At 26.6% G+C, this 16,508-nt stretch overlaps 1 protein-coding gene across 1 annotated transcript; it reads left to right on the top strand.

Moving 5' to 3' along the window:
- The first annotated feature begins 19 nt into the window (after window positions 1–19).
- LOC118446439 (uncharacterized) lies at window positions 20–13,962 on the top strand. The gene is made up of 5 exons (XM_035877094.2): window positions 20–151; window positions 588–666; window positions 5,291–5,572; window positions 5,769–5,917; window positions 13,258–13,962. The coding sequence occupies exons 3-5, from the start codon at window positions 5,479–5,481 to the stop codon at window positions 13,435–13,437; spliced, it is 423 nt and encodes a 140-aa protein (XP_035732987.1). The 5' UTR covers window positions 20–151; window positions 588–666; window positions 5,291–5,478; the 3' UTR covers window positions 13,438–13,962.
- Window positions 13,963–16,508: the final 2,546 nt, after the last annotated feature.

Genomic DNA, 16,508 nt, shown 5'->3' on the forward strand with positions numbered 1-16,508 from the left:
CCCCGCACTCTCACTGCGACAGAGTTTAGTCAGTCGGTCGGAGGCTTCCATCGAGGATACGCGCGCGCATGCAGAACGATATATCAACCCTTAGCGAAAACGCATACGCATATAAATACAGACATACAGATATATATACATATATAAATACGTACGTACACATGCATATAGATATTACTCAAAATTTTCGAACAAAAACAATTTTTTTTAATGTGTTTTATCACGTTCTTTGACGTGTTATATTCGAAACGCGCGCGACGAAATTAGAAAGTAGAAAAAGATTTCCTCGTTGAGAAAAAGTTGTGTTTATATATATATATATATATATATATATATATATATTTCTTTATTTTTATATATTTATTATTATTTTTCTATATTTATATATATATATATTATATATTATATATTATATATTATATATTATTATATATTATATAATATATATATTATATATATATATTATATATTTATTATTATTTTTCTATATTTATATATATATATATTTCTTTTTTTTACTTTCTCACTTGTTCTTTTTTGTTTTCTGTTATACCGCGTATTTATTTCGTATTTTCTTTTATAAAAAGTATTCTTGAAAATCGTTGGGCACATGGGCACGAACTGACCCACGAGGGATGTAGAAAGCACGATGACGTTTGGACCTAGGTAAGCCTTTGTTGACATTTTCATTGATGCTATGAAATTAATACTCACATCGAACTCTCTTACTCGTTTCATTTTATGTTACGTGTCCATCCACGGATCTTGAATAGGATTTGATAAATTTGATTTTAATCCTCCGCCTTCGAATACCATTAATTATTAATCTCTCTTAATTTTCTTTCAGTAGAATACACATGCGTTAAATCGATTTATTGAATCATATCATTCATAATTTCTCGAATCATTTACTGTTTTGTCCAATAGTTTTTTTCTTTATTTCTTTTCTACTCTTAGATGCTTATCGCTCCGTCCAAAACAGTCTGTTCTGTTTATTGTCGATGTTTTTTTGTTAGGTATAAAAGGACGTTGACAAAAATGATAAAAGTATATAAAACTTTTCACGAGTATTTACTTAAAAATATTTATTTTCGTTTATAAACTTTTTGATATTACTGATAATATCGATGATATTTGCTTAAAGTAATTTAAATAAGTATCTCTCCTTCTCTCTCTTTCTCTCTCTCTTTTCTGAGTTTATTTAGTATAATAAAAATATCTTTTATATACTATATAAGCATTACATAGATATGAAAAAATCAATGTATTATATACATTTGATTCCGTATATACGAGTAATTTCAAAGTACTATATAATTAAATACTTTTAATGTTATTTCAATAGTCATTATTCAAGGCATTTTTGTAAATTAATTTTATCAACTTTAAATAGAGAGATTGATCCTTTCGTAATATGAATCCTATGATGGTTTCGTTGCTTATTTAGACGTAAACGATGCATTCTATAAGCTTTTCAAAGCTTGTTATCCATCAAAATAATCTACATTCTACATTGTGTTATTAGAGTTCGCGTGTACTAGCTCGTGTTTCTCGCCTATCACCCTTATTTTTCTTATCGGTACACGCTATACTTTCATTCTCATTTTTCCTCGTAACACAGTAAATAATCGTGTTTCTTTGTACACCACGTGAAAGAAGTCTGTTACCAAATTTAGGTCGTTCTAATGATTTTGATTTATTGATAATGATGATAGTAGTTCTGCAAAATGATCACTAGATCTTCAAAAAGTATATTTGTAGATAAAAAAACTATATATACATTTTTTTTTCTTTTTTTTCTAGAGTCAACAAAGTGCTCTGAAATTGTAAAAACTATAACGTTCATTGTAGTATTATTTTTCTTCTTTTTCTTGATAATGTCATTACAATATTATTTAGAGTCAACGAAGTTTCATAACTGTTCATTCATTACGATATTTCTAATAATATTTTATTAGAATATTATCAAAATTGACAACAGTATTTTGAAATAAATTATCATCGTATATTTCTTCAAATTGATATGTGCGAACGATCTATGAATAATAAATAGGTCACATAAAACAATTATAGCAATTTGTTCGTTCAAAAAGAAACAAGAAATTAAAAAAAAAATAAAAACGAAATAAAAAAATTAAAAATAAAAAAGAGAAATAAAAACAATACTATACTCATTCAAAAATGAGAAATGTATGAATATTTTTTAAAATCGTTCCAGAGTCGTTCTCCAAGAAAAAAAAAAAGATTAAAATCGATTGAATTCGAAACGACGCAACGTTAGTAAGATGACGCTTTGGAGTAACTTGTCGCATCAAAGTTTGTTGGAGATTGAAATTTCGTTTGCGGAACACATTGAACTTGATTTCGAGCCTCGTCATTCGTAGCTGTCGCTATACGAACACATTGATTGCGTATTCTCTCTCTCATGAAATGAAAAAGTTTGCGTGTATGCATGTGAATGAGAGAGAGAGAGAGAGAGAGAGAGAGAGAGAGAGAAAGAGAGAGATAGATAGAAAGAGAGAGAAAGAGAAAGCAGAGTAAATGAATAGAAATCTCGAAGCAACGAGATGAAGTATTTCCTGATGGTTTAAACGGTAATAGAATGAAAAGTGGACATAATGGGTTTCACATAATACACATGCACGCACGTATGTACACCCACATATATACACACATGTTTGATCTTACGAGAAATACAAAACACCTTCGAAATCAGGGGGTGTAAACAATATATACGGCCTCGAGAGTAAACACATTTTCTTATCCGTTTCACCGCACTCAAATAATCGTGACGTACCAACATAGACGTGATTGTACACCTACTCAATGTATGTATGTATACGTATATAAGCTTATAGCACATTGCATATTCCTTAACGCGAATTCTAAATCGAGTTTAATCATTCGAGAGAATTTCGACCTTCTTGAAAGTTTAATAGAGATCGATAAATACTAAAATTCACTTTCAATGAATATTATTTTATAACAGACAAATAAATAAATAAATGATAATCTTAGTTTCTATTTTCTTTTAATAGAAAATTTTCTATTATTTTGTTTAAAATTTAAATTTCGCTTAATGTAAAATTTCGCTAAATATCGTACAGACTTATTTGTGAATAAACATAATGGATATATTCAAATTTTTGTGAAAAAAAAGTTTCAACCCTTTAACATGTAAAGCGAAATGGAAATTTTTTTCATTTCACTTGCGCTAATGCAAAATGAAGAAAAAAAGGAAAAGAAAAGAAAAAAAAATTTATTACTTTGGTTTCCCCACGTGTTTTCCTATAGCTGGCAAATCTTTGAAAACTTCGTGTATGTATGTATCTACATACATACGTACTCTTGTCTATATAGGTCGATCCATAAACGATGGATCGCATCTTTCGACTATCTATATAGAGATTCCTTTAGAAAATTTATTGTTGAGAACGGCATTCACTGTACATTCCTTGTGCATATATACGTATATATATATATGTGTGTGTACATATGTCTATGTATTATGTATTTTTGGCAAACTTCACTGAAATTGACAGTCTTGCGTAGTGATCGATCGAAGAAATACTAGAGACTTCGTGACCTTTGTTAGTTATTTCAACGTAATTTTTACGATGTTCTCGTGTAATATTCCGTTCCGTGTAATGAAAAATTACAGCGATAAAAAAGTCAGAGGGAAAAATTTCTATATTTATTCAGTATAAACACAATACAGTTTTTAGTTTGGAAATAAAATTTTTACTTAAATATTTATATTTCTCATTATATGAATTCTCTCTCTCTCTCTCTCTCTCTCTCTCTCTCTCTTTCTCTCTCTTTCTCTCTCTTTCTCTTGTTTAATTCCGATTATTAATAATCCATATTGTATTTATATATAATATGAATTACATTTACCCACTTTATATTATATTATGCGACGTTACGAAAATGTCATTATAGTCACGTTGTTTGTCACAGTAGACTAACTTGGAAACTTCTATCGATAGTTACATCTTCTTACCGAGAAAAAGAGTTGGAAAGTTTTTTCGATTACGGTGAGAGATAAAAAATAAAAAAACCAAATAAAAAAAAAGTAAATAAATAAATAAAAAGAATCAAAATCAAAAAATGTCTCGAATCTTCTCTCTAGAATTGATTTTAGAGTGGAGTTTGATGCGTGTCGAGTTAAAAATGACTAAAAAGAAGAAGAAAAAAAGAAAAAGAAGAAAAAGAAGAAAAATAAAAAAAAGAAAAAGAAGAAGAAGAAAACGAGGAAAATAAAACAGAAAGAAATAGTTTTGCATAATATTATTTTTACGCTTGAAAGCTCGTTACTACGTTCGCGAGATACTACAAGCAGTTTCGAAGAGTCATTATTAAGATGAGAATTATTTATCAACTCTTGTTGCTTTTGTAAGGTACACCTTCAAATACAGTCCCAAAGAAGTCATCTCTTTCGTGATAAAAGTCAAAACTTCGTTTTTAATTAGTAAACTTGCGCCTAAATAGCGGAGAAAAGGGTGCTTTTATACTTCTTCCTTTTCCTTTTTTTTTCCTTCTTCTTTTATTTTTTTTTTTTATTATTCGTATTATACAGAAGATTGGCAGTTCAGTTAGTCAACTATAAAGTGTGCTAACGATGTAAAGAGAACAAAGAAGAAGCACTTAACACATGGTTAAATTTATATAGGTATCCTTTACGTTACGTAGATTTCGAAATTCACTGTATCGGAAGACATACAATTAAATTTTTGATCATTCGTTTGATCAATCTAAATGTCAGATTTTATTGGGTAATTATATTGGTTCGTAAATAAAAAAAAGAAAAGAAAAGAAATTCCAAAGTTTAAAAAGAAAATGAAAATACGAATATATTATAAATGCTAATGCATTATATATAGGTTGATCGGTTACGATCAATATTATTATTTCATTAGAATAATTATTGTTCGATTATTGTTTCTCAATACTGACATTTATTCATTAATTTAGATAATAAAAATTCAAGTGTATTTTCGACGAAAGAACAGGGAATAATTCCGTGACCTTTATTCGTTCGAAACGCAACTCGGTCTTGGTCATTATCTTATCCCGCGAATTTCTACTCGTTTGCTACGTGTTGCCTCATGAAAAGGAATTCCGAGCAATCATCAAGCATTAAAGCTCGAATGACGTCGAATAACTATGATCTGCTCGATTCTAAGAAACTAAGCTCTGTATATCCGTATATTCATATGTATTATGAAATACCCACGCGAAAATCTATCGAGTACTAAGGATGACGAATGTATCCTGATTCTTTGTCTAGGCAATATGTTCCTTCCTCCAGTAGTACGCTCACGGAGGTCGCTAAAATAGAAGTTCGCAGTTTTGCTGATTGCTAAACTTCGATATACTACGTTTAAAACTTGGATATTTTCTTCTGTGAAAAAATAAAAAGAAGAAGAAGAGAAGGGGGAAGAAAAAAGAAGCAGAAAAAGAAAAAGAGGAACGACGATGAAAATGAGGATATCTTCGAAATTACGAGCCAACATTCTCCTTGGTTGGATCTTATATCTCTTCACGTTCCTTCTCCTTCCATTGCGAACAAGTAAGTGACTAATGACAATCTACAAAATATTATGATATAAACATTAAACATATTTTACCTACAGATGAGGGATATACGCGTTTGTAAATTAATTTTTCGGAAGTAAAACTCTCAATGTTTTTTGACGGATGTCCCGTCAATCTAATCGATCCCTTTTGTTTTGATCAAGATAAGACGGAGAAATATTTGATTATAGATGCCCTCGAGGAGAACTGTACCGATTTCCAAGGTGGAACTGTTAAACATGGATTGCTTTATGTGCCGGGACCTGCGGTTTGTAGCTTGTGCGTCTGTTATCATTCGGAGCCGATGTGGTGTCAGGCTATATACTGTACACCACCATATGTAAGTAATCAAAGTTTTTCTAGTCTCATTACAGATTTCATTAGAACAGTATATTTCTTAACGGTTGTCATCATTTTTCATCTCAAAGATGTATATATATATATATAAAGTTCTTATACCGATATAAAGTGCATATAAGTTTTATAAATGGTTCCATAATGTACATAAATAATTTATAAATAATAATTTGTTTTCTCGAACGTACAAATTGATTGTAAGCGTGAACATTTTACTTTTTTTTCTTCTTTTTTTTTTTTTTAATATATTCTCATAAAAGAGACGATCGATGAATGGTGATCGCAAAGTTTAGTTAATAAGTTTTAGGATTTTTTATTGAGAAAAAAGAAAAAGAAGAGGGAAAGTATGGAGATAAAATCAAAATGATTTCCTTTAACGGAGAAAAATTCATGAATGATAAAATGATTCCGGTTTACCAAATGGTTCTAACGCAGGGCTTTCAAATAAATTGTCTTATGTCCATGCGAAGCCGATATAGCAAAAGAATTTCAATATTTGCGCGAATATTTTTTACCTGATAAATCAATTATTAGGAGGACCGGAAAGTAATGTCGTTTCTGCGCATGTCGATATTTGATTGTGATTAAAAATAAAATCTTGTTAAAAATTTATTCGTTTGAATTTAATTTAAGAAAGCGACATTATTTTCCGGTCCCCCTAATATTATAATCGCTCTACTACACTTATATATATATTCTATATATATACACCTATATATATCGTATATATACTCCTATATTTATATATATATATATATATATATATATATGTATATATACAATTATTTAGTTCGATATCAACGGAAAAGTAAATTTATTCTTTTATGTTTTTCTTTGTCTGTTTGTTTAATGCATTATTACGAAATAATAACAAGATATGTACGAAGACCATTAAAAACGTGCATATTATAACAATTTATGTAATACCTATGGTATACTTTCTTATTCTTATCTACGAGTTATTTTTACTAAATTTAAAGGATTATTGTTAGCGAGTCAAATTACAAAGAAGAAAAGAAAAACTTTAATAATAATAATAATTACATGTCTATAAATCCCTAATAATAATAATAATAAAAATGATGACGAATTAGAACGGAATATAAAACGTAAACGGAATTAGTATTTTAATTTTAATCTCACAATGAGAAATTTACTTCTTTTAGAATACTTAATAACTTTAGGATTCTAAACGTCCGATCTTTTCTTCATACATCTTCCGGAATACCATACTTTAAGGAATGACATTTGAATTAGAGCAACATGATGTGCGCATGTATATATACATACGTATATATGTACGTGTACAGGTTTATGAATATTGATAATAAAATAGAATATTAAAAACAGACTGACAAACTCGACGTAACGTTCTTTTGGCCACGTTCGATATATTACATTTGGAATAGAGTATAGTCAGTAATAACGATGCTAGTTCTATCATAAAACGCGCGTGTGGCCCTTGCTCATTTTTCCCTCTTCGATCGCAACCTCGCATGATTTTCTACGATAAAAAGAAAGGTAAAAAAGAAAAAAAAAATACCCTCTACTGCCGAGGTCAGTATCGAGTACCTACTATGTAAAATTGTTAAACGGTTTTACTCTACTTTCCATTCGTTTTGTGTTTCTGTTTTTCTTTTTCTTTTTTTTTTTCCTTTTATTTATTTTCTTTTGTTGTGTTTTTTCTTCTTTTTCTTTCTTCCGTTTTTTTTTTTTCATTCGATCAAACAACGCGTCGTTGTTACGTAGTAAAGCATTTAAATAAGAGGAAATAATCCCTATCGTTAAGGAAGTCAGTTTAAGAATCAAAAGTGTAACTCTTATTAACGCGTTACTTTCGAGCGGAAAAGTTCTGCACACAGCGAAATGCCACATCGTTTGTTGGAAATTAAGTTCAGGGACAGAACGTTTCGCGGGCGTTTTTTCCTTTCCTTTCTCTCTCTCTCTCTCTCTCTCTCTCTCTCTCTCTCTCTCTCTCTCTCTCTCTTTCTTTCTCTTTATCTCTATCTCACTCGCTCGTTCTCAGTACTTTTTTATTCGTTTTTAATCGCTCGCAAACACGTAAATATATATATAATTATATATCTCGCTACAAGGAGTTTCGCACTTTCAGTTGAGAAAATGCGAAATTGCAACATCAGGTTCGTTATATTTGTATATATATATACGTATGTGTATATATATACAAACATAATGAACGCATATATATACACATATGTGTAGATATAAGTATGTATAATATATATATATATATACATACATATATGTATAAATATTGTACATGATGAACGATGTGTGCACAGAAAATTGGAAAAATACGATTATAAAAATTCATTAAATTTATGAACAATTTTATATTTCAATACGATGGACGTGGTAATGAATAGTTATATATTCAATTAAAAGACATCACGATATATATATATATATATATATATATATATATATATATACGTAATATGCGACATATGAATAGACATTAATGTGTGCGCCCATTTTGTAGAAAAAAAAGAAAAAAGAAAAAAAAAAAAAAGAAAAAAAAGTGATTCTACGTTACACGTCCTGTTCCGTGTGATATCGGCCTCGGAATGTCAGAGTTTATACATAAATTCCTTGTTAGCTCGTTAACGAATAAAATTTAATTCGAGTTGCATCCTCACGAAAGCCTTTCACTATCCTATCGGATAAATTTAGAGTAACAATGAATTTTTCAGAACGACCCATCTATTTTTGGACTAGTTTAATTGACGAGACAACAATTTTAACATCTCGACTTTCTTATTTTGCTAAAGTTAAAAAGAATTTCGTAATCCAAATATACTTATGTATATATGTATATATATATATGTATATATAGGTATATTTATTGATATAAATTTGAATTGATAGGTACTTCCGTTATATATAAAATATCGGTAAAGTAACTATAATATATAAACTGTGAAATAATAAGGATCTGTCAATCGAAGATTCGTTTTTAAACGTTCCCGTTAATGTCAATAAAGATATATCTATATGAGGTTTCTTTTAAAGTCGTTCAAAAGTGGATTACATACATATGTACATTGTTTACACGAAACGCGTTTCGATATGGGTACGTAATCCGGAAAATAATATTCTTACGACAGGATTACTTGACGCGAACAAAAAGTAGATATAATATAATCAATCTAATCAGTTTGGTGAAGCCTAACTATTAATTTTATCATGAACGTCCGTGACTGTTTTTTCATCGTTTGTATAATTAAGATAAAATAAAGATGACGATATTACCAATGCAATTTATTTCTCAATTTCGTATGTTTAATATATATTTTCTCTCTCTCTCTCTCTTTCTCTCTCTCTTTTTCTCTCTTTCTTTCTCTTTTCTTCTTTCTTTCTCATTTAATTTTATAAGGTTTAAAATCTTTACAATCATTATGTAAACTTAATTCGTCGATGTAATAATCGTTATAATGATAGTAAGTTTCCTCTTTCTAAATAGAAAATAAGATTATTTATGATTTGTGCTAATGTCGTTACCCAGGAGGAGTTTAAGACGGTTGGTAATCGCTTTATTGAATTTTCTCTTAATGTGACATCTTCGAGTTGTCGTATAACAAGATGTTTTCATCCAATGTAAATCCGTTTAACCGTTAATGAAAAGAAAGGAAAAAAAAAGAAAAAAAGGAAAAGTACAGATTTTTTTTCTTGACCTTCAAAGACATCCTAATATCGCCTTTACCACTTCTTCGAATTGGCGTTTAGTTGATATTGTCATTCTTATTGAAATGGACGGAATTTCATGAACGTAGTATACCATGAATAACGATAATATGAGAAGTCCTCGTTAAAATTTGAATGAAATAGAATGAAAAAAGAGAGAGGAGGAGGGGGTTATATTTTAATTACCTGATTTTGACGAATTCACAGATAGACGAATTTTTTCGTTAATTGTGTTCCCTCTTCTATCTCTTTCATATCTCTTATTTTATATATTACAGGCATCAAGTCCGATAGAAAAAAAAAACATTATTTACAAGTTGGTATTACCAAAAAATGTTAAATCTATTCGCTGTAAAATTCATCGAATTTACATATAACTACCTGATTCTCTTTTTTTTCCTAATTTTCTTTCTATTTATTTCTTCTTTTGTTTGGTTAAATTATGTTTATTTATTTTATCTAGTTATTTAAATATTTTCAAATGCATATTTCCAAATTAATTATATTTCATTAAAATCTTTAGATCTGCATTCGAAATAAAATTGACAAATATAGAAGAATTATTCATCTAATATTGTAGGATAAAAATAAATAAAGGAAAGTAATTCTATTAAGATATTAACTAGCCGTTCATGTAAATTCTATGGAATTATTTTTTAGCTTTGTGCTAAAACAACAACAATAATAATAATAATAGTAGTAGTAATAATAATAATAATAGTAGTAGTAATAATAATAATAATAATAACAATAATAATAATAATAATAATAATAATAATAATAATAATAATAATAATAATAATAATAACAATAATAATAATAACAATAATAATAATAATAATAACAATAATAATAATAATAATAATAACAATAATAATAATAATAATAATAATAATAATAATAATAATAATAATAATAACAATAATAATAATAATAATAATAATAATAATAATAATAATAATAATAATAATAACAATAATAATAATAATAATAATAATAATAATAATAATAATAATAATAATAGTAATAATAATAATAATAATAATAATAATAATAATAATAATAATAATAATAATAATAATAATAATAATAATAATAATAATAATAATAATAATAATAATAATAATAATAATAATAATAATAATAATAATAATAATAATAATAACAATAATAATAATAACAATAATAATAATAATAATAATAACAATAATAATAATAATAATAATAATAATAATAATAATAATAATAATAATAACAATAATAATAATAATAATAATAATAATAATAATAATAATAATAATAATAATAATAATAATAATAATAATAATAATAATAATAATAATAATAATAATAATAATAATAATAATAATAATAATAATAATAATAATAATAATAATAATAATAATAATAATAATAATAATAATAATAATAATAATAATAATAATAATAATAATAATAATAATAATAATAATAATAATAATAATAATAATAATAATAATAATAATAATAATAATAACAATAATAATAATAACAATAATAATAATAATAATAATAACAATAATAATAATAATAATAATAATAATAATAATAATAATAATAATAATAATAATAATAATAATAATAATAATAATAATAATAATAATAATAATAATAATAATAATAATAATAATAATAATAATAATAATAATAATAATAATAATAATAATAATAATAATAATAATAATAATAATAATAATAATAATAATAATAATAATAATAATAATAATAATAATAATAATAATAATAATAATAATAATAATAACAATAATAATAATAACAATAATAATAATAATAATAATAACAATAATAATAATAATAATAATAATAATAATAATAATAATAATAATAATAATAACAATAATAATAATAATAATAATAATAATAATAATAATAACAATAATAATAATAATAATAATAATAATAACAATAATAATAATAATAATAATAATAATAATAATAATAATAATAACAATAATAATAATAATAATAATAACAATAATAATAATAATAATAATAATAATAATAATAATAATAATAATAATAATAATAATAATAATAATAGTAATAATAATAATAATAATAATAATAATAATAATAATAATAATAATAGTAATAATAATAATAATAATAATAATAATAATAATAATAATAATAATAATAGTAATAATAATAATAATAATAATAATAATAATGACGAATAAACTCTGTAAGTTACAATATTCGTATATATTGTACGCTCGCTGTTCATTTTATTTCGTTATATGATATTACGAGCGTTTATTTGATTCCTTTTCGTTTCTACATTTCAAAATGATAGTGAAATACTCGGAAGATGAAAGAATTATTCGATTTAATACAGAACTAATTTTTATAAAATAAAACGATAACAAAAGGAGTAACTTTTATTTCTTTTTCAATTTGTTGATGTAATTTTCTAATGTGTCGTAAAAAAGAATTTAAGAAAATGATCAAAAAAGAACAAAAATAGAATAAATGAGAGATAAAGAAAAAGAAAAAATAAAAGAGTGAAATCGATTTCACGAGTCTAAGCAATACGAAGATGAAGCCAATTATTTTCTATTATTCTAAGAGAACTAAAGGAAACTAGTCGACTTTGTCACGAAGAAAGACAAGGATGAGTAAATGAAGGTCGTGTTACTTAAAGGGATCGACTTCATTTCCGTAAAACAAGTCGTTGGAAGCCAAGCGAAACGAAAGCCTCGAATTACTGCGGATGAATCACAGAACCGTAGCTTTAGGAAGGACGTGATTGTTAGTAAGCACAACTCCTTTTTGAGATAACGTGGACAATGACACACATACACACACACACACACACACACACACACATGCACACATACATACACACATGTATATATGTATATAGTTATGTGCACTCTCTATTATATAGTTTATATAAATTATGGGTATCAATTTAATAAAGTTTCTACCGGTTGAATTGATTGTAAAATGGCTTTATTAAGAGAAATTGTTTTATTAGAAACCTCCGACGTTTCTAATCGGTCTTTGGAATATTTTTTGTCTCAAGATTATTTTTTCAAGAAAAAATTTTAACAAGGGCAATAGTAAAAAATTTTTATATTAATTAATTAAAAATTGTTAAACAAATGTCGCAATCAATCATGTCATATTCAATTCATGTTTCTTTTTTATAGGTAAGTATAATATAACGTACCTGAATAAAGTTAATTTTAAGATAAGGTACTGACAATTCAACGGTAAAATGTCAGAACATTAATGACACTGAAAGTGAAGTATAGGCTATCGTCCAAGTATCTTAACGTTAGTTATTAGTTATATATATATATATATATATATATATATATATATATAAACATTGCCAATGACGTCTTTAGATACAAGAGAAAATATAACGCATTTCGTACATGCAAGAATTTTAAGGATATTATTTAAAAATATTCCTAGTTCAAAATGAAATTATATCTCATCTACTCTTCACTTATTTTCATAACTATTCATTAAGAAAAATTAAAATAATTAATAATAATCTGTTAATCGAGGATTACTATCGTCCCAAAATCAATTTTTTTTTCTCAGAAATGCAAGAAATTCCGTGTTGGCGAGCGGTGTTGCGAGTTCGAGTGTTTGGACGATGTGGACGACACACTGGACTGGAGCGGTCCGGATTTGATAATAGTCGACGGATCATCCAGAATACATGATCAAGGAGTATTCTGGTTGACGATTTCTCTCGTCACCCTTCTCTTCCTGCCCTAGTTCCGAGACCAATGGCCTTCCGTTGCTTCTGTTCTTGCTCTTGCTGCTATCTATTAAACGCGATTATATCTGATTTAATCCGTTTCTATTACATCGAAAAAAATAATACAGCAAATAGTCAGAGATTTGATCAACGATCATGATATGCAATCATGCGAGTGCCGTCGGGTCGCCATTTTTCATGACGTGAATCCAATCTTTAAATTGTACGACGATTTTTTGATCGACGAATTAAAAAGAATGAAAGAAAGAAAGAAAGAAGTTAGCTCATAAAGACATCTTATCATCGATCGATCGATCGAAAAAAAGAGAAGTATCAGAGAAAATTTTTTTCCAAATATTTTTCTCATCTTCAACAAGGAAGGAAGGTAAATATATGGAGGAAGAAATGAATAAAAGATCATGCGATAAATTTATTAGATGACTTTAATTAGTCGGTTTATTCGCATGAGATTTGTGCGTTAACCAAGGATGATATTACAATAAATAAAGGGATGTAACTTGTGAATGATTAAAAAAGAAAAAGAAGAGATAAAAAGCAAAAAGAATACAGAATATCGTTTCTAAAGCCGTCTGATCGTTTGTATACGATGCATTAGTTAGAACCGATCTGTGATTAGATGCAAAGTGATGTCCCCGAATATATATATACATATATATATATACAAATTTATATACACACATATACACACACATGCATACACACATATACATACATTACATATATACATAGGATATATACATACATACATATAATTTAGAATTTTCTTATACATAAATATCTCCAGATACTTATCGTCTCTTTTTTCGATATATTAAATAATAATCTAGATTTTAGATAGACGAAATTGAATCGCCCTTCAAGTGTCGTTGAAGTGAAGATACAACGAGGGATAGAGGAGAAAAAAGTATATTATCGAGAAACAGAAAGGGAAGTAGTAGTTCGCTGAGACCGCTGACTATAAATCGATCGATCCTGAAGGACTCTTTTTTCTTTTTTTCTTTTCTTGCATTTTTTTTCGAGCACCTGTCTTTATCAGGAAACTTAGAAAGCTTTTAATTATTTTTCGCAAGACTTCAAAGGAAAAATTGATCGTGATTATTATATAATGTCACGCTTCGCGTTTTTTTTTATTTTCATATATATTTTTTGTTTAACGCTTCAATATAATTTGAATACGTTAATATTTATATTAAAAATTGTTAAGATCTATCACAACCCGGCCAACTCCCTGTCCACTTCAAACATACCCAACGAACGTAATACTTTATGTCCTTTCAAACACATAACACAACAATACTGACCGCTACATACTTCACGTAAAACATATTATCAATTCAGGAAAAGGATGTAAGTATGTTTAGTAGAGTTAAAGAAGAAACGAACATGAGGGAAATGTATTTAGTTTCTTATAATACTTCTGCCGCCATCTTAATGACCATAATGACTTTGAAACTCTAAGTAGTATCAACAGTAGTAATAGCAGTAATAGAGTTAGTAGTTAATATAAAAATAGTAGTAGTGATAATAATAGTAGTAATTGTAGATACAGATGTATTTTGAGCGAAGGAGCGGCATGAAGTCACGAAGGGTGTTCGTCGGAAGTTAAAAAACTTTCATAGTGATCCGAATACAGATAGAGATAGTATTTTCTTATTCAAAAGACGGAAAGAAGTTTCGAGAAAGATATGAATATGTGAGGTGCACGTCTATATTTCTGTTCGTATAAAAGTTTGATATATCTACGTATAAATGACAGGTGAATATATATATATATATATATATATATGTATATATATTGTAATAAAATTCAACTGTTAGTTATCTCATGCTTTCACGTTTCTTTTTTTTCAAGAATCGATCTATCTATCATAGTTATGTATGTACATATATATGTATGTATGTATGTATATTCATATATACATACACATACACACACAGAGGCATATATATATTGTAATGACCATTTGCTAATTTGAAAAATAAAGGATTGAAAGTAACGATTATAAGATTAGAGGGAGAAAGAAAATTGATGAGAAAATTAATAAGTGTATAGGAGGAGTTTAAAAGTCAAAAAAAATATATCCTTCTTTAATTACATTCTCGATTCACGGTTAATAGGATATTTCTTCCCTCCATTTCGACTTTAAGGAATACGCTTCGATAAAGAGATCCTTTGACATTCAATTAAATTCATCCTGTGCAATTGCCTAGAGACTTGTAAGATAATAAATTAAGTACTTTTCGTTATTTCATTGAATGAATATATTCAAGATCATAAAGGATTTTAAGGCATATCGATAAAGATTTATAAGCGAAATAGAGCTTTAATTAATGAAAGGTATTGTAAGGAAATGTACATTATATTTTAATACTCATATATGTAGTATTGTAAAGGATACTTTCTATTCCTTATTTATTTTAACACTTTGGCAAATACACACACATATACACATCTTTGTAACACTTTCATATTTTATTTTTTCAATTACGAAAATGATGAAATATTTTGAAGATGGACTGTATATGAAATGTGGTATATCGTTATATTGCACCGTCTCGTTTTACTATCTTCTTTCTTTTTTTTTTTGAAAATGTGCACGCGCGTTTGTATGTATGGGTGAAATGTATGAAGGATGCAAATTTTGTAACGTATTTACGATCGTATTTTCTCGAAAGGAATAAGATTTAAGAAAGGAAACGTTTTTATTATAATTGGTCGATCTAACAAATAACATGGTAACATGAATTAACAATGAGGTCGTGTTCAAATTAATATTTACACCGTATAAGTTGAATAACGTTCAGGACCAAGTAAATTTCTAAGATATTATAAAATTTAATTTTTTCCCCCTCCATTTATCTTTATTTCTTAATGACATAGATATTTTTTTAAATTCGTTTAATCGTTATATATTATATACATGCGTATATTAATCTTTACTCTTGACCGACCTTCCTCTTATTAAAGGTTTTTAATTAGACGACACTTAAAAAAAAAGAAGAAAAAAGAAAAAAAAATAAACAAATTGAAGAAAAAAAATAAACAAAAAGAAGAAAAAAGAAAAAA

The sequence above is a fragment of the Vespa mandarinia genome, chromosome 9 (genome assembly GCF_050613455.1).
Source record: "Vespa mandarinia isolate Hongniang chromosome 9, ASM5061345v1, whole genome shotgun sequence".
NCBI classification, from domain to species: Eukaryota; Metazoa; Arthropoda; class Insecta; order Hymenoptera; family Vespidae; genus Vespa; species Vespa mandarinia.